Below are 27,748 nucleotides of genomic sequence, written 5' to 3' on the forward strand. Positions count from 1 at the left end.
TGGGTGGAAACTACAGGCATGTAGGTAAGAATAGTGGTCAGTAGGTTTCCAGTATAGGGTGATGTGTGTGTAACCATCATTGATGGTACTGTATTTTCCAGGAAATGGATTTCTTTTGTTGACTGTGGTTCAGGTTGGGGTTGAAATTGTTGAAATCCCTGTGAAATTCTTCCAGGGTCTCATTCCTCTGGATCCAAATGATGAGGATGTCATCAGTGTAGTGTAAGTAGCAGTGTGATGTGAGGGGACAGGAGCTGAAGAAACGTTGTTCTAGGTCAGTCATAAAAATGTTGGCATTTTGCATGGCTGCACAATGTCAGGAGTTGTCTTATGCATTGATTATGAGAAAGTCATATTATGTATGGGGCCAGTATGAAGTGGAAAAGGAATTATGCAGTTTTACTTATATGTCTTATTTTCTTTGAATCCTTACAAAATTAAGTGGCCTGTATAAAATATTGAATATCCTTGCATAAATGTATTGAATATCCTTGACTGCTTTTTGTTTTGATCCTTGTATAATGTGTCTGATTATGACAATCAAAATCAAAGAATAAGAGAACATTTTTATTTTGCTACTATTTGCAGTTGGTAAAAATGACTTTAGAATGCAGCTGGTCAGATCGATTAGTGGAGTTGCAGACATTGACAAGACTTACATATTTTGCATATGCATCGCATGACCATGAAGTAGTGATGACTTGTTCCCAAGGAGCATTGCAATTAGATGAAGTTTTGTATCATACAGAAGTGAAGAAACATGAAATGTAAGTATACAGGATTTTCCATTATAATGTAAAATATAAAGCATTTCGTAAGATAGACATATTTTTGTGAGATACTCGTTTCTAATTTTTTTTTAATAATTGGAGATACACATCTCCTAGAACTGGAAGGGACCTGTACAGGTCATCTAGTCCAGTCCCCTGCCCTCTTCGCAGGACCGAGCACCATCCCTGATATCTATTTGACCCAATCCCTAAATGGCCTCCTCAAGGATTGAACTCACAACCCTAGGCTTAGCAGCCCAATGCTCAAAAAGAGGAAAAAATATGTTGGAGAATAAAAGGTGGATCTTCCCTCTTTTACTCATTCTACTGTGATTACGAGGAGCAGCACTGTTTGAGCACTGAGGACTAGATTGTAATCCTATGATGCAGCCTGAATAAAGGGTAATACAGGAAGCAGATTGTGAGTCCTTGACTCAGTTCAGGAAAGCATATAAACACTTCCTAAAGGCCCAATGAAGTGAATCACATGCTTAAAGAATGTGATTCACTTTGTTAAACATGTTCTTAAATAAGGTATGGACAATAATTTTTGATGGGGAGGCCACTCCAAAAACTTGGTAAAGTGGTCAAGGGCCACACTCTTCCATGATATTAAAGGAGGAGGTGTGGGGTCTGGGGCAAGGTTGGATGTAGAAGGGAGCTTGGTGTAGGGAATTGGGATGTGTTATGGGGTGTTAGATCTGAGAGGGAGTTTGGGTTAAGGAGGGGGTTGTCACCTGGGGTAGGGGACAGGGTGCATTGTTTTGCATTTTGATCTAAGACAGTGGACTGGATTACAGGAGGGTATGCAGGAGTTCGGGTTGTGACCAAAGGCAGGAGGGAGCTATCCTGTAGCAAGAGATTACGGTGCAGGGTCTGAGAGGGAGCGCAGAGGATTTTGGCTATGTAGGGTTGGGGAGACAGGAGATGGAGGGGGAGAGAAGTGGAGGAAGGTATTGGTGGGGTGCCAGAGGCAGATTCTGGCTGGCAAATGCTTACCTGGGTGATTCCTGGACAGCTGCCAAGCAGGTTCCCTACCTTCTGTGCCCCAGCAGGCATCTCAGAGCAGCCCTTATGGGGCCATGTGTGTCTGTGAAGAGCTGCAAGCTTGTGGGAAGAGAGCGAGGAACATTCTCAAGCGCTGCCTTTTCCTTCACACAGGCAGCTCTTATTGGCCAAAAATTGGCCAATGGGAGCTGCAAAATTTTGCTAGGGGTGGGGGCAGCACACAAAGACTCTCCCCCGTTCCCCCAAGAGTCACAGCTGTTCACAGATAAACAGGGCCCTGCAGACAGCTGCTCTGACCAGTGAGCAGGGCAGAGCAGGCAGAAATCCTGGCTGAGGCTCTGAGTCCCACTGCCCATGCCCACAGGAGTGGTGGGCTGGATCTGGAACATGTAGTTTGCTAAGCCCTATCTCTGTCTTAAGTTCTTATCTAAACTGGGCCCTCTAAGGCCTGGTCTACACGAGGGAACAAAGTCAATCCCAGATACGCAATTCTAGCTACACCATTAGTGTAGCTAGAATCGAAGTATCAGAATCTACTTTCTGCCTAGTGTAGATCAGGGCTCTTCAGGCTCACGCTGCCGCTCCATTTGCCACGTGATAGTGTGGAGTACCAGGGTAGATGTCCAAGCCTAGAAAGAGAGATTTTACCATGTCTTCACACATGTGGCAAAATTGAGCTCTGAAAGACTGATCATGGCAAACACCCTGTAAGTATAGACATACCCTTTCAGTCACAGTCTTGATCCTGCTTTCTCTTCATTTTAGGAGGAAGGTGATCTGTGCTAAATCCTTCTGGTGGTGCAGGATTGTGTCTCTGACCGCAATGGATTTGATGCATGGATGATGAAGTTTGAGAGTAGTGATAAAACTGCCCCTACTTTCTCATCCATTCCCTGCCCACTTCTGTGGTGGGCAGAGGAAGAGTAGCCCAGTGGCATCTACTCTTTTCAAACATGGGTTCCGGAGATGGAGGTAGCCAATATAAAATAGGCTGTTTATATTCCCTTACTCTTTTCTCTTCAGTCATGTAGTAGGTCCATGATTGAAATTTGAATTATTGTCTATTTCATTTGTGTTGCAGTTCCTAGGTGTAATGAGAGAGCTAAGAAAAGAGGTTCAGTCTGAAAATGGCTTTGTATCTGGGATTAGAGCACCTTCCACACTAAGTTGAGGATCTGCCAATAAGATCCTATTTTCGAGAAAGGGAAATGCCGTTTGACCAAATGTGGATGAAATTAACCCAGTTAGTAATATGGTTTGTATACTGTCGGGGAAAAAAGTAATTTTGGACAGAAAGATTTAATTAAATCTAACCTTAACTAGACAAAATGTATACTGTTTATCATCTGCATCCATTCACTAGGAAATTGACTTTTTACGTTTTTTCAAGTCTTTAGTTAAAGGGGATATTCAGCTATATAGAGCTCTTAAATATAATGATGGAAGACCAGCTCTCTGAAACAATGAATGGATACAATATTTTCATCTTTGATACATAACCTTAGTTCAGGATTCTTCATGCTTTTTCCTATATTATTCATTTTTCATGTTGTGCATGATAAAGAGCAGTGTTTGAGTAAAATAGGGCTTAACGTTTTTCTTTTTTTTCTTTTCTTTTCTTTTCTTTTCTTTTCCAGTGTAAGAGTAAACTAGAACATTGGTGGCACCTAGTGGTTGTAATCATTATTGCATAAGAGTATTTGCTCTAAACTTCAGGTGCAAGGCCCAAGGGACGTGGTAATGCAGTTCCTTCTCTACTGTCCTTGTCAGTAGATGAGTCTTAGCAGTTGCCCCCTTTTCACCTGCAAAACCCTTATTATTTCAGCACTCTCTTGTCTAAGCCATACCTTTTCATCCCTTTCTTGTCTGTACCATATCTCTTGCACCTTCTTTGTCCCTAAAAAAAAAGAAAAGAGAAAGAAAGAAAGAAAAGGTAAAAAAAGGCCTGACTGTTCTCCTGCCCAACCAGTCCTTCCCTATCATGCCCAGGGCCTCTGTTTTCAACAAATGTGAAACCTGCAAAGATGTCACACCTATCTCAGACAGATATTCTTCCTGTGTCAGATGCCTTGGTGAGTAATATACTGCAAAAGTGCTCTCACTGCATCAATCATCAGGACAGAGCAAGGCATGATAGAGAACTGCACCTCAAAATGGTTTTACCGGAAAAGCCCCTCCAGCCATCAGAGGAGGACTCCTCTGGCCATCAGAAAACTGTATCTCAGGACAGGGCTCAAAATTCCTCCTCTTTGAGGAAATGAGCCTCCTATACTGGACCAAAACTCTCATAAGAGAGCCTCCCTGGCAAAATCTCTGCCTACAGTGCTGTCAGCTCAGGTTGGTTCTGGCAACAAACTGGGCACTTCCAGCACCGGCACAATAGTAGCACCAAAGACCAACAAAAGGGCAGAATCCGAGCTGCAGCACCGACACACTGCTATAGCACCACCAAAGGAGTCGTCACCAAGACATGCCCCCATTGACCAGCCCTCATTGACCTTTTTCGGCACCAGCAACTGCAGCACTGACATGGACGTCGCACTTGACACCAAGTGCCAGCAACTAATTGGCACCTAAACATACCATGCCAAAACACCTCTCAGCACTGACCAAATTCTTACAGCAGAAGGACATTGAAGTCCACTTAGTGGTGCAATCCCCTCTCCTTGGCACCAACCAGTTATCTCTGATAAGACTTCTTTCTTGCACACCATCATTTATCCAGAGTGACACAGATGTGGTAAGGCAGGAAAGCAGAGTCTCAACACAACATTCCTCTCCTACACTGGTACCCTTCCCATTTCAAACCTCAACATCAAGCTTCCATGCAACAATGATATGGGCATCCATCACCATATGCTGCTCCTGTGCAGTGACCACCATGGGACTCATGGGCCTCCTACAAGCAACAGCAGTCAGTACCATCCAGCCCGATTAGAGGAGCCATCCAGTCTCCGTCTCACCTGAAATGCAGAAGGATGAGGGAGATGATGAAAACCCTGAGCAACCAGAGACTGACGATGAATCCCCACAACACAATTTGTCATCCTCACTCTATGAAGCCATGACTCAATGTGTCCCCTTTTGACAGAAAAAGACCTCCTACATTATAACAGATGCCTCTCTCTTGAGTTGGGGAGTGCACCTTGGGGACCAGATGGTACAAGGCAGATGATCAACACAGGAAGCCCACTTGCATATCAACCTCCTGGAACTGAGAGCAGTGAGCAACACCTGCCATCATTTCCTACCTATCATATGAAACAAAACCATCCACATTTTAACAGACAACACTGCATTTATGTTCTATATAAACTGCCAGGGTGGAGTTCAATCCTGCTCCCTCTGCACAGAGGTGGTCCAATTTTAGAACTGGTGTTTCTGCCACAATCACACTGATGGCAGTCTATCTGCCAGGATTCTTCAGCACGATGGCAGATTATCTCAGCCGTCCCTTCTTTGAACAACACAAATGGAAAATACACCAGATGGTCATCCAACAGATTTCTTGACTGCGGCCAACCCCAATACGATCTCTTCACCATCCAGCTGAATTGGAAGTGCCACAATTTCTGTTCCAGAGTGGGCCAGGGCAGTGGATCACTAGGGATGCCCTCCTCACCCCATGGAAGGCATCCTCCTATACACTTTCCCACCCTTACCATTAATACACTGGGTGATCAGGAAGATATGAAATGATGCAGCAAAAGTTATTCTCATAGTACCAAACTGTCAGAGACAGACTTGGTTCCCCTACCTTCATCATCTAGCCAGCCACAGTCCATGCCTCTTCCTCATCACCCGAATATTATACTGATCCCAGACATCCATGGTGGAACAGCCAATCCCAAGGCACACCTAGGCCCCTTCACCCCAACAGACATTTTGAAATCCATAGGTGACATACCCCACACAACTGGGATTGTCTACTACATCCAGACTAAGCACAAATTATTGCCTGCACATATTCAGTACCTGAATCTTCAAAACTGATGAAGAACAGGTGAAGAAGAGGAAGACCCCTCAGACAAGAAAGGGACACCACCTGTTATCATTGCCCAATGACGCTGTCATGCCTTCTCCTAATATGTACGAGGGGAGAGGGGGGACAATTTTAAACAATTCCAGGACCTATTTAAAAGGGTGATAAGTTCTCTGGACTTTTCTCTAGAAGAAGTTCAGATGACACAGCACAAACAAGTGAACGTTTTAAAAATATCCTCTTCCAAAATCATTTTACCTGTGAACAATGTGATAATGGAACCTTTGAAGAACATTTGACAGGTGCAATGTAGTGGAGATTCTGCATCTGACAAAGTGGGTCTTTACCCACAAAAGCTTATGCTCCAAAATATCTATTAGTTTATAAGGTGCCACAGGATTCCTTGTTGTTTTTACCTCAGAAATATAACTTACGTAGCATGTTTTATATGCAAGATAACATCCCACAAACAAGTAATTATGAAAGTTACAGGGTGTTTTTTCCATTTTGTCCATCTTACTTGGTCTGGATAACCGTTACATCTGACCAGATGGGTTCTAGACAGCATGCTAACGTATTACTGCTTATGTGGACACAGGCTGTCATGTAGATCTAGTCTTAAAGTGTGGAAAGAGCAGCCCTGGAAGGAACAAGGATAAGAAAGTTTCCATACTGCTTTGTTTTGTTTTCTAAAATACAAACACAACTTTAGGTGCATCTACACTAGCAAGTACATTTGAAAGTGAGGTCCAAAGACAGCCTTCTTTTGAAATAACCTGTGGAATGTCTACACGCACTCCACGATCTTTCGAAATTCAAAAGAAGGGGACCATTCTGTCAAAGCTGGTTCTCCATTCCCACGGTGGGAAGAGTGCCCTCCCTTCAAAAGATTATTTCAAAAGAGAGCAAGTGTAGACACTCTGCAGATGGCTGTTTCGAAAGATAGATTCCTCCATGGCGGTGATCAGCTGGCAGGCAGCAGCGCCATCACTCACAGCACAAATGGAGCTCATTGGCTCTAGCATCTGGCCCCGTTTAAGGAAGCAAGCTCCCACAAACCCCCAGCCAGGAAGCTGAGAGCACGCAGGCAGCAGAGAGCCCACGCTACTGCACAGCCTTCTCCCAGCTCCCAGGCCCCAGCCAGCCTGCCCTGCCCTCCAGCAATATGGCCAGCACCCTGAACCCCTGTCCATGCCAGGGGTCCCCTAAGGACACCAGGGAGTCCTCCCAGGAGGGCAGCCAGGCCTCGAAGTGCTGGGCCCCTCGTGGACCAAGGCCAAGCTGTGGGACCTCCTCACCTTCTGGGAAGATGAGGAGATCCTGCGCCAGATGAGGGTCCAGCAACATAGTTCCACAGCCAGTCAAGTGCCTCTTCAAGGGCCTCACCAGCCAGGGTCACCCCACCCACACCCCGGACCAGGTGAGGTCTAAGATGTAGGAGCTTCAGCAGGGCTATTTCAGGGCCCGGGACACAGCTGGGTGGTTGGGGGCAGTGCCCACCAGCTGCCCCAACTTTAAAGAACTGGGCCACCTCCTTGGGCCCAAGGAGGCAGGACCTCTGGCCGTGGTCTTTGACACCACGGACCCTGACACAGAGCTGGAGCCTGAGACAGGGATGGAGGGAAAGGACCACCCGGGACCGGCGGCTGGCAACAGGCACCCATGGAGGCTCCAGAGCATCAACGATGACAAGAGCTTGAGCGAGGGGGCCCTCGTCATCAAAGTTCCACTGGCCCATCTAGCTGGGCCCTCGGCCAACCGTGCTTTGCCTGAGTTCCTGAAGTGACCTAAAGTATGTGCTGTGTACACCAGTTGCTGTGGGGCTTGGGGAGGGGGCTCTTGGTTCTACCCGGGGCGGCTGCAGCCCACCCACTTGGCCTTCGGACCTGGGACACATGCAGGCTAGACGGCCCTGCTCCCCCAGCTTCAGGGGGCCCACATGCAGCACTCAGCACCATGTGGCCAGGACAGCACCACAGGCCGCCCGGCCATGGAGTGATTGGGAGTCACGGAGTGGGGCTCATGCTCGCAGCACCCAGACGGGGAACCCCACAACGTGGTCCCTGTAGGTTCCCCAGCACAGGGAGCAGAGGGAAGGCGGGAGTTCTGAGGGGCCATCACTCAGGACTAATGGCCTGTTCCTTTCCCCTCTTCTGTCTCCACAGCTCCGGCAGCTGGACCAGCCCTGTCACAGGCCCCAGGAGCCTGACCACTGAGGGCAAGGGAGGAGGAGGCGGGGGATACAGCTCATACTACAGGCCTGCAGGACCTGACGGATGTGCTTTGGGGGTGGCTCGCCATGGAGTGGCAGGCCTGGGATTGGATGGCGGCCAACCTGGATGCCCTGACCCAGGCCATGGTCGACCACCTGGCCCCAGCTGCTGCCCTATCATAAGCCCCTTCGTCACATGCCCCTCCCACCCACCACCCCACCGTCACCCCCCACCCTCTGCAGTTGCTCCCCCACGAGCCTGACCTTGCTTCCCTGGTGGCACCCCACCTCCCACTGGCTGGCCTCATGCAGCTGGCCCAAGTGTTGCTGGCCAGTGCCAGCCAGGTGGAGGCCTCACCCCCTGCCCCCACTCCCCCTGCACCGACCCTGGCAAGGCTGCAGGAACCTCACCGCAGCCCAGCCCTGATGGGACCCCCGGACATCGGGGGGAAGGGGCAAGCATGGGCAACGGAGATCCAGACCATCAACCCCCTTCAAGGAGTAAAACCCCATACCTCAATCCCAACTCCCCAGGGCTCACAGGGGGCCTGCCTGGGGCCACTATGAGCCTGTACATAGTTCCCCCCAGCACCCTGTTAACTGTTCCCCCTCTCTCCTGTACCTAGTTCTCCCCAACTCCCCGTTAGCTGTTCCCCCTCCTACCTGTATGTAGTTCTCTTGATCATGCAGAGGCAGACAGTTACCTTCCAGTAAACAGTTTATTGTTCTGTTTAACCCTGTGTCCCCTGTGCATGTGTGGTGGTCGTGGTGAGTGGTGTGTTGCAGGGTGGTGGTTGTGGGAGGTCTGTGTGCAGGATGGGGGGTCACTGTGGCCCCCGCTCGAAGGCCGAGCACAGGGCACCCGGTAACCGCAACCCGTCCTGCTGGACCTTGTGGCACAGGGCAGAAGGGGGCTCTTCGTACCCACGCCCCAACTCGGCAGCCCACCCTTGCACAAAGAGTTCATGCTTCACCTCCACAAAGTTGTGCAGGATGCAGCAGGCCCCAAACACTGCGGGGATGCTATGGAGGCCCACCTCCAGCCTGGTGAGGAGGCATCTAAGGTGCCTCTTCAAGTGGCTGAATTCCTGTTCAACCATATTGCAGGCCCAGTTGAGCCACTCATTAAAAATGTCTTGGCTGGGCTGTGTGTGCCCCATGTATGGCCTCATCAGTCAGGCCTGCAGGGGGTAGGCCATGTTTGCCACAATGCAGGGCAGCAGCATCATGTCCCTATGGGGAGCTCCTGCTGGGCAATGAAAGTTCCCTCATCCATGCAGCAGCCGAGCCCCAAGTTCCGCAACACCCTGGTGTCATGGCCATGGCTGGACCAGCCCACGCTGATGTCCTGGAAGTGACTGTTTGCGTTGACAAGCGCCTGCAGGACCATGGAGTGGTAGCCCTTTCAATTCACATAGGCTCCAATGCTGTGCTCTGAGGCCTGGATGGCAATGTTTGTGCTGTCCAGTGCCTGGAAGCAGTTCAGGAAGCCCAGCTCCTTGAACCCCCAGATGGTGTTATCCAGGTCCCCAACACAGATCAGCTGCTGCAGGAGGACCCTGTTGATGACCCGAATGACCTGCAGATTGTTGGGGGTGGGTTGCAGTGTGCCTGCCTGTCCCTATCCCCTGCAGGACAGGCCTCCCTGGGGCACTTGCCCTCTGCCCCCTGCATGCCTGCCCATCTCCATCCCTGTCCCACCCCTGCTAGGGCGCACGTCCCCGGTTCCCAATGGTGCCTCCTTCCCGCTGTCCCCTGCATGCAGTCTAGGTGTGACCCGGGCATGGTTTACCTTGTTGAGGACAGCCCCGATGGTGGCCCTGCCCACCCTGAACTGGTGGACGACAGATTGATGAGCGTCTGGGGTGGCCAGTTTCCAGAGGGCGATGACCACCCTTTTCTGGAGCTGGAATGCCAGCTTCATGCAGGTGTCACGGTGCTGGAGGACTGGGGCAAGCCAGTGACAGAGCTCCAGGAGTATCCCCTTGGTCATCCTGAAGTTCTGTAGCCACTGGTCATTGCCCCAGTCCTCCAGCACCAGCCGGTCCTACCAGTTGCTGCTTGTGGGGAAGCCACAGAGGTGGCAGGTGACCGGGGGGGACAAGTGGGGAGGATCACACCCTGAGGAGGGCCTTCAGGAGGGTGACCACCCAGAGTCACTGGTTTACAACTATCAGGACTGCAGCCAGTGCATCAGCCATGGCCTCAATATTGTGGGAGAGCTGCTCGGGGTCCGTGGGTCCTGGGGTGCCTCCTCTGCTTACTCTCCCTGCGTGCCTGGGCATAGGTAGCTGGCCCTCAGCGTGTGTAAGCTGAGGCTTGGGCTGGAGGACCCTTTAAAGGGACAGCAGGTGGTGGCCCTAGAAGGGGTCTTGCACTATGCAACCCTGCCTGCATCACTTCCTGTCCCTGTACTTTCGAAACAAAGCCCTGGGATGCGTGGGGGCCATTCGAAAGGGCGGATGGAACCTTCACTCCCCACTTGCCTGTGTGGACTCTCCATTTCGAAAGGCTGTCCTTCAATGTTAGGTCTGAAAGCTGTCCTTTCAAAATGGAGCTGTAGCGTAGATGCAGCCTTTTAGGCTAGCTATCTTACAACCTTAAATGAAGACTTTGTTTGACTTGGATTTTGACTATATATAAGCAGGTGATAAATGCTAATGTTTTATCTCTAAAATTAATGTCAAAGCAATGAGGGGTCCTGTGTCACCTTGTTATCCCTAATATGACGAGTATTCTTGCAGAACCAGAAAGGTAGAGTATATAAAGTAGGGAGTAATGTTTGCGTGATGCTACACAGCATATTAGTTCCATAATTTGGTATCAGATTATAAAAAAAGATTCAGATTTCATTTTTAGTTTTCATAGAAACTAAGTATATGTTAAGTACAAAGTCTGGAACACAATTATTTAGTAAATACCAAGATTGTAGACATCAGTCACTGGGAATGGATGCATCCTTAGTCTATCGGATTAGAATACATTTGAATTATTTGTCTTTATGCAGGGATGATCACACGGCAAGACAAGAAATGTTAAGTACTGTTGCTTGTCTGCAGGGGAGGAGTACAATGGAAAATTTGGCTGGAAAAAAGCATTTACGCTTAGCAGCATCAAAAGCCTTTGTTCAGAGTGCAAGGTATGTTATATTTTCATGAAGTGCAGCAAAATAATTTTACAGATGGGAGAAGTTTGAGGAACCAGTATAACAGAACCATTAGAACCAGGAGTGGGTCTTTGCCTACGAAAGCTTATGCTCCAAAATATGTTAGTCTATAAAGTACTACAGGACTTCTTGTTGATTTTGAAGATACAGACTAACTCAGCTACCTTTCTAATACTTAGAACCATTAGGGGTTATCCAGTTAAAGCTCACAGTTCCATGCTCCTTTAAAGGCAAATGATAAGCAGAGACTCCTTCATAAAAATCAAGTATTCTGTAGTGAATTGGGCAAAGGAGGACAGCTGGGTAGAGATTCCAAGAGGGAAGTTAGAAATACTGCTTGCAAAACACTGGCTGGAATAATAAATCCAGTGACAAGTTATAGGAAGAGAAACAGAGGCTGAAATTGCATGACTTTGTAAACACTGTGGTAGGCGTAAGGAGCAAGCCTTAAGGATCATCCTTTGGTAACAATGTTAATTCATGAGATACCCGCTCTCAGCTAGATGATGAGATTTAAGCCAGTGATTTTAAAATGGCATGATACTACAACTACAGAGAATTATTAACTTCAGGCCACAAAATAACAATTGCATGGAATATTGTCACAAGCTGTGCTTGTAGAGAACCTGGGACTCATGTCCTTGTGTTACTTTGGTACTTCATCATACTGTGTGAAACCACATAGTAGTTTAAGAATTTTATTTTTAAATGATACTGTAACTAATGATACGAAACATGGCTGGGAGACAACAACACAGTAGTTTATGAAGATTTTTAATGTGAGTCCTAAGCACAATTTCATTAACGTTAGTAATAAAGAATCTTTACATTTGTTACAATTAAGCGTAACACATATTACTGGTATCAAATAAAAGTATACTTTTTACTTATTTCTTACTTTCCAACACTCTTGTGTGTGTTAAGGTGACCATGTTTCTTTGTGCAAAATATGGTTCACCTGATCAAATTAATTGTGTTCAAGGAAGTTCAACAGCAATCAGAACTATGCACTCCAAACATTCTAAATATCAAGTTGACTGAGTCCCTGTTAAAAAGAAATATTGTGCAGTTGGAGTCTTTTTATTTACTGTCGTATCTTAAAGGCTTTAGAGTTCACATGGGAAGGGGTGACACACACATATACTCTTGTTCACCTCTCACATGCAGGGGTGGATGTCTCACTGACCTTCCCTACCTGACACTTTTCACCTTTCATGCCTGGCTGGATCCACAAGACAAACCGACCTCTCCTGGTATATAGTGCAATATCTTCCAGAAGCAACACGTGGGGGATTTAGCATCACGTGACTACCCCTGCCCCCGATTTCATTCAGCCTTCCCACCAAAATGTGACCAGCAGGGAATGGGAAGGGATGACCTGATCTGTTTCTTTGCAATGCTCTTCCCTGCATCCTACCTTCAGCAACTGTGGCTGGAAGCAGTTTGTGATTATTCCTCTTTGTTCAACATTGGTGAGGCCACATCTGGAATACTGGGTCCAGTTTTGGGCCTCCCATTACAGAAAGGATGTAGCTGCTTTGGAGAGAATCCAGTAGAAAGCAGCAAATGTGATTAGGAGGCTGGCGCACACAACTTATGAAGAGAGTCTGAGAGATTTAGACTTATTTAGTCTACAGAAGAGAAGAATGGGGGTGGGGCGTTAATAGCAGCCTCCAACTACCTGAAGTAGAATTACAAAGAGGATGGGGGAGGCTGTTTAAGTGGTGACAGATGATAGAACAAGGAGCAATGGTCTCAAGTTGCAGTGCAGCGAGGGGAGTCTAGTTTGGATATTAGGAAAATCTATTTTTCCAGGAGGTGGTGGAATCTCCATCCCCAGAAGTTTTTAAATCCTGTCTTGACAAAGCCCTGACTGGGGTGATTTAGTTGGGATTGGTCCTGCCTTGAGCAGGGATTGGACTTGATGACCCCCTGAGGTCTCTTCCAACTCTGTGATTCAATGGAGGCTGCATTGTGCACCAGGGCTCAGGGAATCTGACTGCAGGGGCTTCAGAGAAACCATTCAGAGAGGTGGCTTATCAGGGGAGGGTGTCTAGAGTAGGAGCAGCTTCCTGCTCTATAAGGGCAGGGTCTAGGCCAAGGGGGCAGGCAAGTGAAGAAGTTTCTAAGCCCCTCCTTTGGGCACTGCTATGGAGCCTGCAGGGCAGGGTATGAACAGGCTGCAAATCTCTACCCCCCATCCACAATCCTGCCTGTGCTGTGCAGGGCTTGGGTTCATGCAAGGCTTGGCTCACCCTGGCCAGTGCACCCAGCCAAAGAGGCTTAGGCTTTCCCAGGTCACTGATCGAGCTGGAGGCAGTGAGGAAAGGAAAGAACCCAGCTAGCCAGGCTGTTGCAAATTGAGTGCTCCGGTCAGGGACTAGTTCTCTACACAGTGCTGGGAGCAGGATATGCCCCGCTAGGAGGGATATGGAGGAGCTGCAGAGCTGGGGGGTAAAGGTGCAAAGCAGGAGAGAGCAGCGAGAGGGGGAGCATCTAAACGGCTGGTGGGTGGACAGCAGAGGTGACACATAACAAGCTCCTGCCTAGCCTCTGCCCCCCATTCACCAGCCCTCCAAACCGCCACTAGTGTTGGTCATAAATGGGGCAAGAAGTGAAGCTCTGCTGTCTGAGAGCTGGACACAGCAGGGGCTGTGCTTACAGACCAGCAGGGGGACTGGTGGTTTGCACATGCTGCAGCATTGCCCCACCACCAGCCTTGCACACCCACCTCCATCATTGGCCATTTGACAGTCACCACTGGGTGGCTGGCAAGCAGTTATCCAGCCAGCAGGACCCACGAGTACTGATGAGAATGAGAGAGACAATATGGGACAATTTAACGATTTTTTTAAAAAAGTCAGGATACCTGCAGGATAGTTTAAATAGAGGACTCTCCCTTTAAAACATGATGTCTGTTCCCCATTGTGAGCATGAATATAATCATTACCCAAAATGGAAAATGCTTTATGTAGGGGATAAATTCAAAAGTCTCTCATCTCAGCAGGACATCTGTAAATCCTGTTTAGGAACAAAGGGAATTGAGTTGTGTTGTTTCATGGATATGTGTAGCAGACTTTGTCTACAGCATGCAGTTTAACATGAATGGTTGTCTTTTCTCATTTTAGTTGTGCTTTTCTCTCTCAGATATGCAGGTGAAGCAGGAAATTGTACCCTTGTAATGCTGGCAGCTAGGCACTTCTGGAATGCATGTTTACCTTTTATAGGTTCTCCACTAGACAGAGAAGAGCTTAAAGAGCTCACAGAAACAATTCTCCAAAACATCATTAAAGCAGAATCTAAAATTAAGCAGGTGAGGCTGTATAATAAGTAGAAGTATTTCAGTAGTGTTTACTGGTCGGTTGTGATTTTGAAGCAAAATTTTGCTTCACTTTGAAAATATGGAAGTTTATTTCAGGATTTCCTTTCCTGAGGGAAAGGAGAAGACTTCAAGATCATGGTGTCCAAAATGCTAGTCATGTGTTTCTATTTGGCTGTTTTAGGGTGGCTAGCTCTCTTGAACAATACATATATTTTTGGCATAATGTGTCTAGTTCACTGTAGTGGCTACTGCTTCAGAACTGGTTGGACATTATGGCTTTAAGTTTATCAGTGTAGCATCTTGTATGAGCACTTACATTCTTGGTTGACCCACCTCATCAATAACCTCTCAAGTGGAACTGTGTTCTTTAAAAAGGTTTGCTTTAACTTATAACTTGCAGATGTCTCTTTCTAAAGCTTACAAAAAGGTATTAACAGAAAATATTATTATAAGAAAATATGGGAAAAATAAGTCACTTGCAGATTGGTGAAGATAGTAGGTCATATTGCTTTTGATCCATAGCAACATTCAAAGACAAATCCAGTAAATGACAGTGCCTTGTAACTGCAAAATATCTGATTTCTCTTCCACTTTCCTGATTTTTTTTCATGTTTTCTTCAGAGAGGGATGATATTTAATAAAATATTCAACAGTTTTTAGGGGAAAACTGTAACTGCAGGGGTGTTAAGAGTCAAGAATAAAATGAAATGCTCTTTAAACCTTTTCAATAAAACCCCTTACACACAGTGGAAATAGGCATCTTTCTAAATACCATCTCATAGGTAGGTACATGAAAAATATTTGCTCTATAATAGATGGTATCACATTAATTTTCTTCAAATTTGATGGACATGAACTTTAAGACCAGATGGGACCACAAATCATCTCGTGATATGTGCACACTGTCACACGGAAACATGACTTTTATTGAGACATTTTTGCTTTTCTTTTATATTTCACGAGGACCTGGAGTTTTAGAATTCCATCTTCAGAGAACTAATACATCTCCCATTGAATCTTTTCATCCACTTCAATGGGTTTTATATCAGGCCCTTAAAATCTTGTTCATATATTGTTGCATTCAGGTTCACTAATGCAATAGTGTACCATTTCAATATCAGGCCATATTTTAGATCATATAGTAGCAGGGTGCATAATAAGGAACAGAAAATGGAGTTTTATTTCCCACCCCCTTAAGTAATATATAAATCATAAGTAAGCAAAACCAATGACTGGTCTGCTGATTCAAAGAGATTAGAAGATAATATTGATGGTTGCTACTCTGTACTTGAAAGTATAATGATGTGAAGATTTGTAAACTTAAGTGTTTTGATTGATTTGATAAGGTAATTACTGCCACTAGAAACTTATTGCTTAAGGTCTGGTTGTTTACAGAACTTAAGAAATATATTTTAAAAGGATAAAAGGAAATGTTTTTATATGATGCATAATTAATGTATGAAACTCATTGCAAGAGGATATCATTTGGAGTAAAACCTTAACAGGAGTCATAAAAATGTATAGACATTTATGTAGATCACAAAAACATCCACACTTACGCATAAGAAGAAATATCTGCTTTTAGAAAGTTTATAACTCATGCTTCTGAGCTTATGCTGGCATTGAATGGTAGTGGTTAGTTGCTGTTATAGTGGTGCACATGGTATACCTTGATTTTAGCAAAGCTTTTGATGTGGTCTCCCATAGTAGTATTGGCAGCAAGTTAAAGTAGTATGCCTTGGATGAATGGACTAATAGGCAGTGTGACAAAGTCCCTTGCCAACCCCTGTGGGTCCCTGCACTTCCTGACGGTTTTCTCTATTGTGCCTCAGAAACTCACGGAGACCCCTTATCTGCCCAGGCCTTTCCAGAGGCAGGGGTCTCCGCTTAGCGAGCCATCCTCATCATAGGCAAGTCCAACTGGGGATAAAATAAAGCCAATCGCCTTGCAGGCCTGCGCCTGGGCTAGTGGAATAGCCCTCAGGGAAGGGTTGGGGGGAGTCCAGACCCACCCTCTACCCTGGACTCCAACCCAGGGTCACTACAAGGTCAGGTGGCTGCTGGCAGGGCCTTCTCCCCTGCCCCAGTGTAGCAACCTACCCCTGGGCCACTTCACCCACCGCTTCCCTGTCTTTGCTCTTGCTCTTGCTCTTGCTCTTGCTCTTGCTCTTGCTCTTGCTCTTGCTCTTGCTCTTGCTCTTGCTCTTGCTCTTGCTCTTGCTGTGCACCTTCCAAAACCTTTCCCCCTTGCAACCAGCTAAGGGGGAACCTTTTATAGTGAGTGCAAAGCCTCAGCTAGCCAATGACTGCTGATCAACCATTAGCCACAGCTGAGGCTAATGAGGCCCCCCACTGTCTGCCTGAATTGGGAAACAAAAATGCATTCCCCCACCAGCCCGTATACCAGCCCTTCTGCAGGGTCCTATAGCCCCCCGGCAGTGGTCTGTCACAGCAGATAGAAAACTGGCTGGATCATCGGTCTCAATTGGTAGTGATCAACTGCTTGCTGTTCAGGTTGGCAGCAGGTATCATGGGGTGTGCCCCAGGGATCAGTTCTGGGGCTGGTATTTTTTAGCATCTTCATTAATGATCAGGATGATGGCATGGATTAAACCCTCATAAACTTTGTGGATAACTTTGGAGCATGGAGGAGGGATAGATATACTGGAGGGTAAGAATAGGATCCAGAGTGACCTAGATAAATTGATGGACTGGGCCCAAGGAAATCTGATGAGATTCAAAAAGGACAAGTGCAGATTCTTGCAATTCAAATGGAAGAATCCCACACACTGCTACAAGCTGAGGTCCAACTGGCTAAGTGGCAGTTCTGCAGAAAATGATGCAGTAAAACCTGAGTTATGTGGGAGTTGCATTTCTTACAACCCCCAAAATTTCGTGTAAGTCTGGTGAAGAGGACCCATTCTTCCTCCTCTCAGCCCCTGGGAGCCTGGAGCCCGGTGCAGCAGTGCCTGGTCATTTTCCAGGCTCCTTGAAGCTGAGGGGCTTTTTCCTTCCTTCCCACTCTTCCCAGCAGCGGCATCCTCCTGGCTTTACCCAACTGTGCCCCACCAGGCTCCAGCCACCCACTTCCCCCTGCTGGAGGAAGCAAGCAGCTGGAGCCTGGGATTTCAACAATTGCGTTAATACAACTAAGGTATATGTCAAAATCATGTAAAGCGGGGGTTTACTGTGGTGATTACAGTAGTCTGGAAGGTGGATGTGAGTCAAGCTGGGTGTGTTGCTAAGAAGGCTAACAGCATATTAAGCTGCTTTAGTTGGAGCATTGCTAGCAGATGGAGGGAAGTGATTGTTTCCCTCTATTCAGCACTGGCAAGACCACATCTTAAGTATTGTGTCCAGTTTTGGGCTCCACACAATAGAAAGGATTCCAAAAAATTGGAGAGAGGGCAACAAAAATTATTAGAGGATGAGAACGTATGACTTAGGAGAGGCTGAGACAACTGGGCTTATTTAGTCTGCAGAAAAGAGAATGTGGGGGGGATTTGATATCAGCCTTCAAACTACCTGAAAGGGAGTTCCAAAGAGGATGGAGCTTGGCTATTCTGAGTGGCTGACAGCACAATGAGTTATGGTCACAAACTGGAGTGGGGGGTGGAGTTTCAGGAAGAAGGGTTCTATCAAAAATGTTTTTTTTTTTTCCCAAAGGAACCCCATCTACATGGCTGTTTTTGCTTCAGGAAATGTCTGTTCCAGAAGCATGATTATATGAGATTATGCAAATGAGGTGCAAGATATGTAAATCCATACTTCATTTACCTTTTTGATCTCGCTCATTTGCATTCCCCTTCTGGAAGGGGAGTGTCATGTGTGGTCAGCAGAACCATACCTTCAGAGTTGGCATGCAGAAACAGACAGACACATAAAGAATTATCTTTGGGGTTGGGACATTAGAAACAGGATAAAAAGTCCATGCAAAAATCTCTTAATTCTGTGATATTTGTGGTGATTCAGTTATATAACAAAGCCGACTAAGCCAAGACAACATATAGTTATCTCAGACACCATTTTGGTATCAGAATGTATGATACAGTTCATTGTTTAATCAGCACAAGTGTGTAATACCCCGTGTCATTAGAAACATTGATTTGAAGGAAAACAGTTGTTGTTTTTAACTTCCATTGCTTATTAGGTGACATAATCACCCTCCTGATTAATAATTGCTGTTAGTATATTAATAGTTTAAATATAATTTAATTTATACTAATTATGCATAGAAAATGGTACCAACCTGAAGAGCTGTGCTAACAAAAATGTAAGTACCACTTTATTTTGTTTGTCTTTTTAGGAAACAGAAAATATGATGCAGCTTCATCAGTGGCCTACAAAGGATTTTCAAAGTAATGAATCATCAGAAGGCCATTTTCTCCCAGGTATTTATGTTATTCTTGTCTTGTAATAATGAATAGCCCAAATATTTCTGTGAGATAGTTAATCTGTAATTTGAATGCATTTCAAAAGGTACTGAAGAGGATCTGACATTAAGAACATCTCTGTATGGTTTATTATTCCACATGTATGCTGATAAAAGTGATTGGGAGACAGGGCTAAAAGTGTTAGATGAAGCCATTCACGTTCTGCCTCGGACTAAACATAGACTGTAAGTTGGTTGATCTCTTTATGATATTTTAAGCATCCTAGCTCTTGAAAAATATAAAAATATGGATGCCGTTTGAATATATATTTTACACAAATAAAGAAGTTGTCTTTTTGTTGAGCTGACAATTTTTATAACAGAAGACGATATTGTATCTTTTTCCTGCTCCTTTGTCCAGTTCTTGAGTATCAAAGAAGGGATCAGTCTTCAACTGCTTCTTATAATTAAAATGTTTGTGTAGTTTGTCACAAAAAACCTCCCAATTAGCAGGATTTAAATCAAAGCAATTTAAATTACCAAAAAAATCCATTAATTTAAATCAAGTGACCAAAAAAACAAAGATTAACTATGCTTCGAGTGTTCTTAATTTTGTAGTAAGCCACATTGAACTCAGTGGCACTTCTCTTTTTTGAGAGGAAAAAGGTATAGAAAGGGATTCCCTTGGAAAAGCTGAGTTATGCTGAAGTAAAGTAGGGACAAGATTTATGACATCACTGTTATGGTCTGTGGCCATGATGTTCCAAAAAAAAATGGTGGGGAGGGGCATGTATTATGTAATATAAAATAAGAAAGCAAGACTCGGTGGCCACTGGCAACTCTAAATTACTTTTACTGCAGCTTTCAGTGTTGTATACATGAGTGATAGATTCTGAATCTAATTAACTAATTAAGCAAGCCAATTAAACAAAGATACAACTGTGAATTAGATTATAAGCAAGTTCAGGCTCTGATCCTGGAAACACAAATATGCAAAGGCTTAAGCACGCAGCTATGATAATTAGTAATAGATGAGGCTCTCCCTTGAGTAATCCCACTGATATAAAAGGAACTGAGCACAATGCATACGCTTATCTTTGTACATCTTTGTAGGATTAAGGTCTCATGTATAAGTTTTCTAAATGTCCAGAGGAGGAGGTAATTTAACTTTGCTGTAAAAGAAAAATGAGTAACGAAATGCAGTTACCTTCACAAATGTACCATACTGTAGGGTACAGTGCATAATTGTATAGCTAAGAAACTGATTAATGTCTAACTCTTTTTTAGCCTCATTTTCAAACATATGGTTATAGTGAAGGCACGACTTGGACGTAACTTTATGATGGACATTCAGAAATTCAAGGATGAGAGTGAGGACTATTTGTCACATATGTGGCATCGTCTGGCAGCAATCTCCAAAGACGTTGTTGGGCAGTTAACCTGTTATCAGAGAGCCATTGAAGCTTTACAGGTTTCTATGTTGTTAGTTTTAGTAGATTCTTAAGCAAATATAATTTTAAGTTCATTGTTTGAAACTATGCAACAGTATATAGCTATATTTTTAAAGGTGGTTTGTGAGATGGTAATACAGAAGGTATTCAGACATCCTTGCCTAAAGCAAGTAGTACAAAAGTAGTAATTGTTAGATCTTTCTGTAGTTACTTTGAACAGAGGTCAAAAAAATCCCGACTTGAATATATAATGGAAAAAGGGAACATTTTATATAAATAAATTTCATACCATGTAAAGATAATCATATACATTTTCTAAAAGATAATTCCACATCAGTCTGCTTCTCCAGATCATCATTTGAGGTCTTCTCTAAAGTCTTTTGAAGTGGTTCAAAAACTGTACATGACCTCCATAGATTTGGTGGATGAGGCTGTGGATGAAATAGTATATATGATGCACTAGCCACATAACCTTTAGTAGAAATAAAAACTATTAAGAAGTGCATACATTGCCTACTCTTAAGAACTAAATTATCTATAGCAAAGACGATTACATGTTTATTGTAAAAGTATAAGTAGACGTTGCCCAAATTGTGGGCAAAGGTGTTGAGAGTCGTTCGACAATACTCCTGGCAATATCGTGTTCAGAATCAGATTTAACACCAGTCAAGGGCTGTGGCCACACTTGGCCAAGATTTCGAAATGGCCATGCTAATGGCCAAATTGGAGGATACTAATGTGGTGCTGAAATGAATATTCAGCACCTCATTAGCATGCTGCCAGCCGCAGCACTTCAGAAGTGGCCCTTTTTGCTCATGCGCGGCTCAGCTACACTGGAGTCCTTTTCAAAAGGACCCTGCAAACATCAAAATCCCCTTTTTCCTATCAGCTGTTAGGAATAAGGGAATTTCAAATGTGCGGGTTCTTTTCGAAAAGGACCCCCGTGTAGCCGAGCCACATGGGAGCCAAAAGCAGCACTTTCGAAGTGCCACAGCCAGCAGCATGCTAATGAGGCGCTGAATATTCATTTCATTGGCTCATTAGTATTCTCCAATTTGGCCATTACTACATCCATTTCAAAATTTTGGCCAAGTGTGGACACAGTCAAGGAGATTTAATGCAACACCTAGTCATTATTCGTTTGCATTCTTCAGTTTCCGCTCGTAGCCATCTTCCCTCAGCCATCCATTCTACTGTCTCACTGCTTCGTCCTTCCCAATATGGAAAGACTGATAATTAACAAAAGAGCAAAAATTGTTTCTTTGATTGTCTCCATCATTCTAAAAGTATATGCAAGTATAAATCATTATCAACATGTTCATTTAGCATTATTTATAATAGCTTAAAATAGTTCAATTTAATAGAAAGAATAAATGTTTTCAAGTTATTCTATAAGCTTGTTAATTTGGTGTGGACTGTTTTTCATAATTTTTAAATTACTTTTCTTGTAGAAAAACAAATGGAGGTAGTTTAAGTCCTGGAAATCTCTGTCTCATTTGAATTGCGCATGGTCTTTCTCAAGGAAGACTAACCATAAATAATTGATGGAAAATTTAATAAAAGAAAATTAAAAAGAAAAAGAAATTAAACCAATATTTTTATTACATTCAGTTAGGCATTTTCCCTGGTTAGGCAGTGTCAATTAATTGTTTGCAAATCTTCTCCTGTTTGTGACAAAGCTCGTCTGCAATCTTGGTGTGTCCTGCACTTTTAGGCAGATTGCTTGCCTCAGACGTTCACAGCAGCCCTTGGTTTAGGCACTTTCTCTAGGGCACCAGCTTGCTATTTGTTGAGCTACTGTCATCATTGACCAGCATGGGGAAAATTGGGGAAACCAAATTCCATAGTCTCTGTGGTACTTCAGAGTGAAACAGAGCAGGACAAACCCCTTTACCAAAACCTATTCCTGTGCTGTAGTGAGAAGAGGATGGTGGGTGGAACCCAGATCCACCTCTTCTCCTAGCTCCAGTCTGTGGATTCTGTGAGAGCAGCTGCTAGCAAATATCTCCAATAGCAGCTGTGTGACAGCTATGATTCCCCAAGCCACTTTCCCACAGCCATCCCCAGAACCCTTTTTACCTGCCGGCTCTTCTTTCTGATACCTGCTTGCACTTGCTCCTCTCAGATCCTCCACAGCATCTTCTTTCCTCAAATCCTTGCATGCACTGACCTAACGGAGCCATTTCAACCAGTCTCAACTGGTTCTTAATTGGGCCCTGAACTATATATACAGTATGACGGGCTAATTTAGCTACAACTCATCAGGAAAGAGATCTTGGAGTAATCGTGAATAGTTCTCTGAAAACATCCATGCAGTGTGCATCAGCAGTCAAAAAAGCAAACAGGATGTTAGGAATCATTAAAAAAGAGATAGAGAATAAGATGGAGAATATCTTATTGCTCTTGTAGAAAACCAGAGTATGCCCACATCTTGAATACTGTGTACAGGTGTGGTCACTTCATCTCAAAAGACACATTGGCATTAGAAAACGTTCAAAAAAGGGCAACTAAAATTATTAGGGGTTTGGAACGGGTCCCATAAGAAAAGAGATTAAGGAGACTAGGACTTTTCATCTTAGAAAAGAGGAGATTAAGTGGGTATATGATAGAGGTATATAAAATGAAGAGTGGTATGGAGAAAGTGAACAAGGAAAAATTATTTACTTGTTCTCATAATATCAAAACTAGAGGACACCAAATGAAATTATGGGCAGCAGGTTTAAAATAAATAAAGGGAAGTTCTTTTTCACACAGCACGCAGTCAACATGTGGAACTCCTTGCCAGAGGAGATTGTGACGGCTAGGACTATAACAGAGTTTAAAAAAGACCTAGATAAATTCATGGAGGTTAGGTCCATCTTCTGTTTGTCAGAGCTGGAGATAGATGACAGGAGAGAGACTGTTTGAATGGTCCACTCCCTCTGGGGCTCCTGGTATTGGCCGCTGTTGGCAGACAGGACACTGGACTGGATGAGCCTTTGTTCTGTCCCAGTATGTCCGTTTTTATGTTCTAAAAGGGGCCTATTTAGTCTGTATCTTATATGTATCCCTTCTGTTATTCTCCAGAGCCTTCTGGCCTGACTCTACTTATTCACACTCCATATTCAAAATTAAATGTTTGCTTCCAAAAAACTAATGACAAGTCTATGTAGATCATAATATTGGTAATTTGATGTTACAAACTGTAATGCATGAACTAACTCCTACTGTCTTTACTGCAGAAACAAGGAAGTGAGTGGCAGAAAGTTGATTATCTAATGGAATTTGCAGAATGGTTATATTGCAATCAGTTTCCTCTTAATGGTGCTATTAAATATCTGGACTGGGCAGTAGATATCTTGCTACATTTGAAACTTGACACAGGACCTACTGAAGAAGTAGGTATGCAACTGACATACTTATCCTTCAAAATAACGTTAGTATTTGAATGCAGTGTATGCTTTTTGTCTTACTATCTTTTACAGGATAAAAGCAAGGGATCATTTTTCACATATGAAAAGGCTTATACAATACTTGTTTCCTCGTCTACAAAAGAGTTTAAAAGGAAGACGAAATAAAACCTTGAATTCCTTTACTTAAGGCTTGATTCAAAACTCATTGAAGTCAGTAGCTGTGTGTCAGGCTCTTAAGCATGAAAGAAATGAAACAGGCTGACATAAAGGTGCAAGAGATTCTTAAAAAACAGTATGGTTGGGGTAGGTGTCTGGTTTGTACCCGTTTTCCAGATGGCAAAATGCAGACATAGGCTTTACTTGTCCATGAATGCTCAATATAATAAGAGATAAAATCTGACTTTCTGCTTCCAGTCCCTTAATATAACTATGAAGGTACACTTCTTTTTTTTAAATCCCACTACTATATTTCCCTTTTGTTATGAATCTCTGGGTAAAATTTTCAAAAGTGTCACATTCCATTTTAAAATATGATTGTCAATCAGACTTCAACAGCCTAGTCACCAGTGTGATTTTTGGAAAAGCAACTCAGACCATAATCATGAGGTCTTTTTGAAAAAAATATCCTTTGTAACCCTTCAGATTGCTAATGCCTTGATGACTAGTTTTGATGGTATGTTCCAGTCTCTTTGAAGAAAGCAATTAATTTCTAAAAGAAGAAAACAGAATGACGTAAACTGACATCTTCTCCACTTTTGTCTTATTTTTATGTCAATGAGATGGGTCAAAAAAGAAAAATTGGAGAAATGGTCTGAGGTAAACAGGATGAAGTTTAATAAGGACAAATGCAAAGTGCTCCACTTGGGAAGGAACAATCAGTTTCACACATACAGAATGGGGAGAGACTATCTAGGAATGACTACAGCAGAAAGGGATCTAGGGGTTATAATGGACCACAAGCTAAATATGAGTCAACAGCGTGATGCTGTTGCAAAAAAAGCAAACATGATTCTGGGATACATTAACAGGTGTGTTGTGAACAAGACACAAGAAGTCATTCTTCCGCTCTACTCTGTGCTGGTTAGGCCTCAGCTGGAATATTGTGTCCAGTTCTGGGCACCGCAGTTCAAGAAAGATGTGGAGAAATTAGAGAGGGTCCAGAAAAGAGTGACAAGAATGATTAAAGGTCTTGAGAATGTGACCTAGGAAGAAAGGCTGAAAGAATTGGGCTTGTTCAGTTTGGAAAAGAGAAGATTGAAGGGAGACATGACAGTGGTTTTCAGGTATCTAAAAGGGTATCATAAGGAGGAGGGAGAAAACTTGTTCTTTTTGGCCTCTGAGAATAGAACAAGAGGCAATGGACTTAAACTGCAGCAAGGGAGGTTTAGGTTGGACATTAGGAAAAAGTTCCTAACTGTCAGGGTGGTCAAAGAGTGGAATAAATTGCCAGGGGAGGTTGTGGAATCTCCATCACTGGAGATACTTAAGAACAGGTTAGATAGATGTCTATCAGGGATGGTTTAGACAGTACTTGGTCCTCCCATTAGGGCAGGGGGCTGGACTCGATGGCCTCTCGAGGTCCCTTCCAATCCTAATATTCTATGATTCTATAATGACATGCAATTGTGAAGGATGTATGGTTCATCTATTATCATTGCATAATTAAAATTGCACTGAAAACATTCTTTTTTTTTAAAATATTACTTACCATCATGGCTACAGTTACACTAGTGAGTTTTGCCAGAAAAAAAACCCTACTTTTATTGACAAAACTGGTAAAATGTTCACTCACAAATTACGTTTTGTTGACAGTTTGTTGACAAAACTCAGCACTTGCACCATGAGGTATAATGCTGCTGTTGTCTATCAACAAAAAGCTGTATAGATGCTCTAGGGGTCCTTCACTTGAGAGACAGGTCATCCAGAACAATGGACAGCCCTGTCTAATGTGCTTTCGGATGCATGTTTTGCCAAGAGATCAGCCAGGCAGTACAGCTTCTCTTTCGATGGAACCAAGCACTCTTCCAGGTGGCTTTTGTGTGTGGCCGCACTCTGTCAACAGAAGTTTGGTTGGGAAATCTCTTCCAGCTGCGACTTTTGTCAAAAGAGCACTGTAGTGTAACCATAGCCTGCTTGAATAATGGCAATTTAAAATGAATCCCTTTTCTTTCATGATATTTCTCTTTCATGCCACATAATCCTGCCGGTTGTTGATGGATACTTGAGCCTCTGTCATTAATTCTCTTTTAAGAAGAAAAAGCATTAACAGGTTTCAAGAAAATGTATATATGGAGATTTTCATAATAGTAGAACAAGGAAAAATAGAACAAATTATGAACTTGCACCTGCCCTTGCACCTGTGTGGGAATATAGATTAGTTTTGTTAAAATATCAGATCCAACAATAAAGCAACACTTTTTAAGAGGCCAGAAGATTAGAATATTCAACCTGTGAGCTGCCTTAACAAGGAACAAATAGATGAGGATGCCTTTCTCTGCATTTCTTTGCTTTGGCATTGCTTAAAGTTCATTTATGTACATTTTTATGTTTTTATTAATAATTTAAACTACAGTAGAAATGATATTAGTCCATCATACTAAAGGTTATCTTTAGTAAGTTGGATTTCCATTTTCTTTTTCAGATAATATCATCTTCCTTCAATGATTATTTTTTTCCACCTCAGAAATACTGTACAATGTCAAATCATTGAGATTGTTTTTGCTGTTGTTTTTTAACAGTAAAAACCATCAGACAAGAAATACCATCTCCAGCAAAGCTAAAGGTAGATGTTGGAATAAATGTTACAGTTCCTCAAATTGCTACAGGAGATTTAAGAAACATAAGGCAGTTGGAAGCTTTGTTCAGAGTACATACTTTAATGGCTATAGTTTCTGGCCGTAGTTCACCTGATCATCAACAACACTGTTTGATGGCTTATGCATACATTATTCGTATCTGGCAGGTAAGAAGATCATAATATGCCAATCACATTTAATTAATCTTATATATGAATATATAGTGAGACAGTATTCTCATATTTTAACTATTTTATTATAATTTATCCAATTTTACAGCATTATTAGGCTATAGTTTTACAATTTCTAAGCTTTAAACCGTACAAATTACCACAAACAACTAGAGAGGACCTCTGTGTAGGTCAAGTTCTTCCAACAACAGTACGTCAGATAGGCAGTGCTCATTTAAAGACATCACTTTCTAGTGGTGTTTATATTCTTTGGAACTTGGGGATCCAGTTTTTCTTCCAGTGGTTTTTAAATAATTAGAGTAAGAACCACAACTGGTGATTTACAGAATTCACGATGCTATTGGTGAAGAACAGTAATTACCAATAGGTGGTGACTTAGATCATTTTAAAAAGTATGTCATTTAACAGAAAGGAATTGTCTGACTTAATTCAATTCACAGTGTTTATTTAACTATCAATTACATTTTGTTATGAAATCATAACACTGGTATTCACTGAGTTGTTAATTCTCTAAGGTAATCGTGTCTGGCTGTTCTGCAGCACTTCAAATCTAATTGAATAAACCTCATTAAATAGTGTGTTCTTGCATTGATGTGACCGCCTAATTTCCAGTGACATTTCTGGCAAACATCAGGACTATACTTCATATTACATTTTTAATATTTTGAAGTCTTTGAAGTGCTGAAAGCTGTACATGGTCTCACTATATGTAATGTGCCACCAGAAGTGCCACCTGAGTGCTGTATGTAAGAGGTCTGCAAAGTGAAGCTGGTATCCAAAGCAATATTTTCTAGAATTTGTTATTGTTTTTCTGGTGATTATAAATAGTGGTAATTTCTCAATTTAAAAGATTGCAGCTGAACCCTACTACATACATGCGTTGTTAATTATGAAGTTAGTTAATTATGAAGTGACTGTGAAGTTTGTTTGGACTATATAACATATAAAAATTTGGAAATGGGCATTTTAGAAAATAAAATTCTGACTCACATTTCCAAAATTCATGTCATCAGAATTTTTAATATTCTGTACCTGACTGACAGAAACAGGATGATTTCAGCATAATAATGCTAAAAGATAAACATCA

At 43.3% G+C, this 27,748-nt stretch overlaps 1 protein-coding gene across 1 annotated transcript in view; it reads left to right on the plus strand.

The window, feature by feature from the left end:
• CFAP46 (cilia and flagella associated protein 46) overlaps positions 1 to 27,748 on the plus strand; it is a 167,993-nt gene that overhangs the window by 77,723 nt on the left and 62,522 nt on the right. The window contains exons 23-30 of the mRNA XM_074999578.1: positions 589 to 767; positions 10,980 to 11,111; positions 14,286 to 14,451; positions 18,767 to 18,851; positions 18,940 to 19,078; positions 20,120 to 20,303; positions 23,505 to 23,664; positions 26,414 to 26,637. Of these exons, the coding sequence (XP_074855679.1) occupies positions 589 to 767; positions 10,980 to 11,111; positions 14,286 to 14,451; positions 18,767 to 18,851; positions 18,940 to 19,078; positions 20,120 to 20,303; positions 23,505 to 23,664; positions 26,414 to 26,637 (1,269 nt within the window). The remainder of the gene's footprint in view (positions 1 to 588; positions 768 to 10,979; positions 11,112 to 14,285; positions 14,452 to 18,766; positions 18,852 to 18,939; positions 19,079 to 20,119; positions 20,304 to 23,504; positions 23,665 to 26,413; positions 26,638 to 27,748) is intronic.

Source organism: Carettochelys insculpta, chromosome 7, assembly GCF_033958435.1.
Source record: "Carettochelys insculpta isolate YL-2023 chromosome 7, ASM3395843v1, whole genome shotgun sequence".
Classification (NCBI taxonomy): Eukaryota; Metazoa; Chordata; order Testudines; family Carettochelyidae; genus Carettochelys; species Carettochelys insculpta.